The sequence below is a fragment of the Ailuropoda melanoleuca genome, unplaced genomic scaffold, assembly GCF_002007445.2.
Source record: "Ailuropoda melanoleuca isolate Jingjing unplaced genomic scaffold, ASM200744v2 unplaced-scaffold55990, whole genome shotgun sequence".
NCBI lineage: Eukaryota > Metazoa > Chordata > Mammalia > Carnivora > Ursidae > Ailuropoda > Ailuropoda melanoleuca.
In genome coordinates this window covers 1-839 of record NW_023229381.1, presented here as the reverse complement: position 1 = coordinate 839, position 839 = coordinate 1, and the positions used below count along the sequence as shown (strand labels likewise).

At 45.6% G+C, this 839-nt stretch overlaps 1 protein-coding gene across 1 annotated transcript; it reads right to left on the bottom strand.

Annotated features, from left to right (window-relative positions):
- Nucleotides 1–152: 152 nt before the first annotated feature.
- LOC117799722 (olfactory receptor 8S1-like) lies at nt 153–836 on the bottom strand (the record flags this gene model as incomplete). Its single annotated transcript, XM_034652225.1, has 1 exon — nt 153–836. A coding segment is annotated over one exon (684 nt), but the record flags the coding sequence as incomplete, so codon positions are not given.
- Nucleotides 837–839: the final 3 nt, after the last annotated feature.

Genomic DNA, 839 nt, shown 5'->3' with positions numbered 1-839 from the left:
TTTTTTTGTGGATTTCCAAACAAAGGAGGCTTTAAAAGATATTTTGTCATATCTGACACGATGAGCAAACAAAAATTTTCCTTAATGCCCATTATTTGGGTATTTTGCTATAATTCTGCCCTGCTTCCCAATCATCCTCTGCTTGTTCTCTGCTACCTGAGATGTTGTAAACTTTTCTGCAACATGTTTTTCAGAGCTGTTTTTACTTCCTTGTTCTTTAGGCTGTAGACAAGGGGATTCACTAGGGGAGTGACCACACTGTACTGCATGGAAATAAACAACTCCCATGGGGAACCTGAGGTTGGCATGAGATAGCGAAGAAAACCTGAGCCATAAAATAAGCTTACCGTGGTGAGGTGGGAGGAGCAGGTGGAAAAGGCCTTGCCTCTGCCTGAGGTGGAGCTGATGCTCAGGATGGTGGAGACAATACGTGTGTAAGAGAAGAAGACCAGAAGGAAGGTCCCAAAGGCATGCAGGAGGGTAGAGCAGAATAGGACTGCAAAGTTAACAGAGCTATTGGAACAGGATAGAGGGAACAGAGATGGAATCTCACAAATGAAGTTGGAGATGACTCGAGTCTCACAGAAGTCCAAATTCCAAGCTAGGAGGGTATTGATGAAAGCATCCAAAAAGGCCAGACCCCAAGATCCCCATACCAGTCCCACACATAGCTCATTGCTCATCATCTGACCATAGAGTAGAGGGTAGCAAATGGCAGCATAGCGGTCATAAGCCATTACTGCAAGGAGGCAGAGCTCTGTTCCCCCAGAGGCAAGCACAAAGAAGGCCTGGGTCAAACAGTTCTCCACTGAGATGGTTTTCTTCTCAGACAGGAGGTT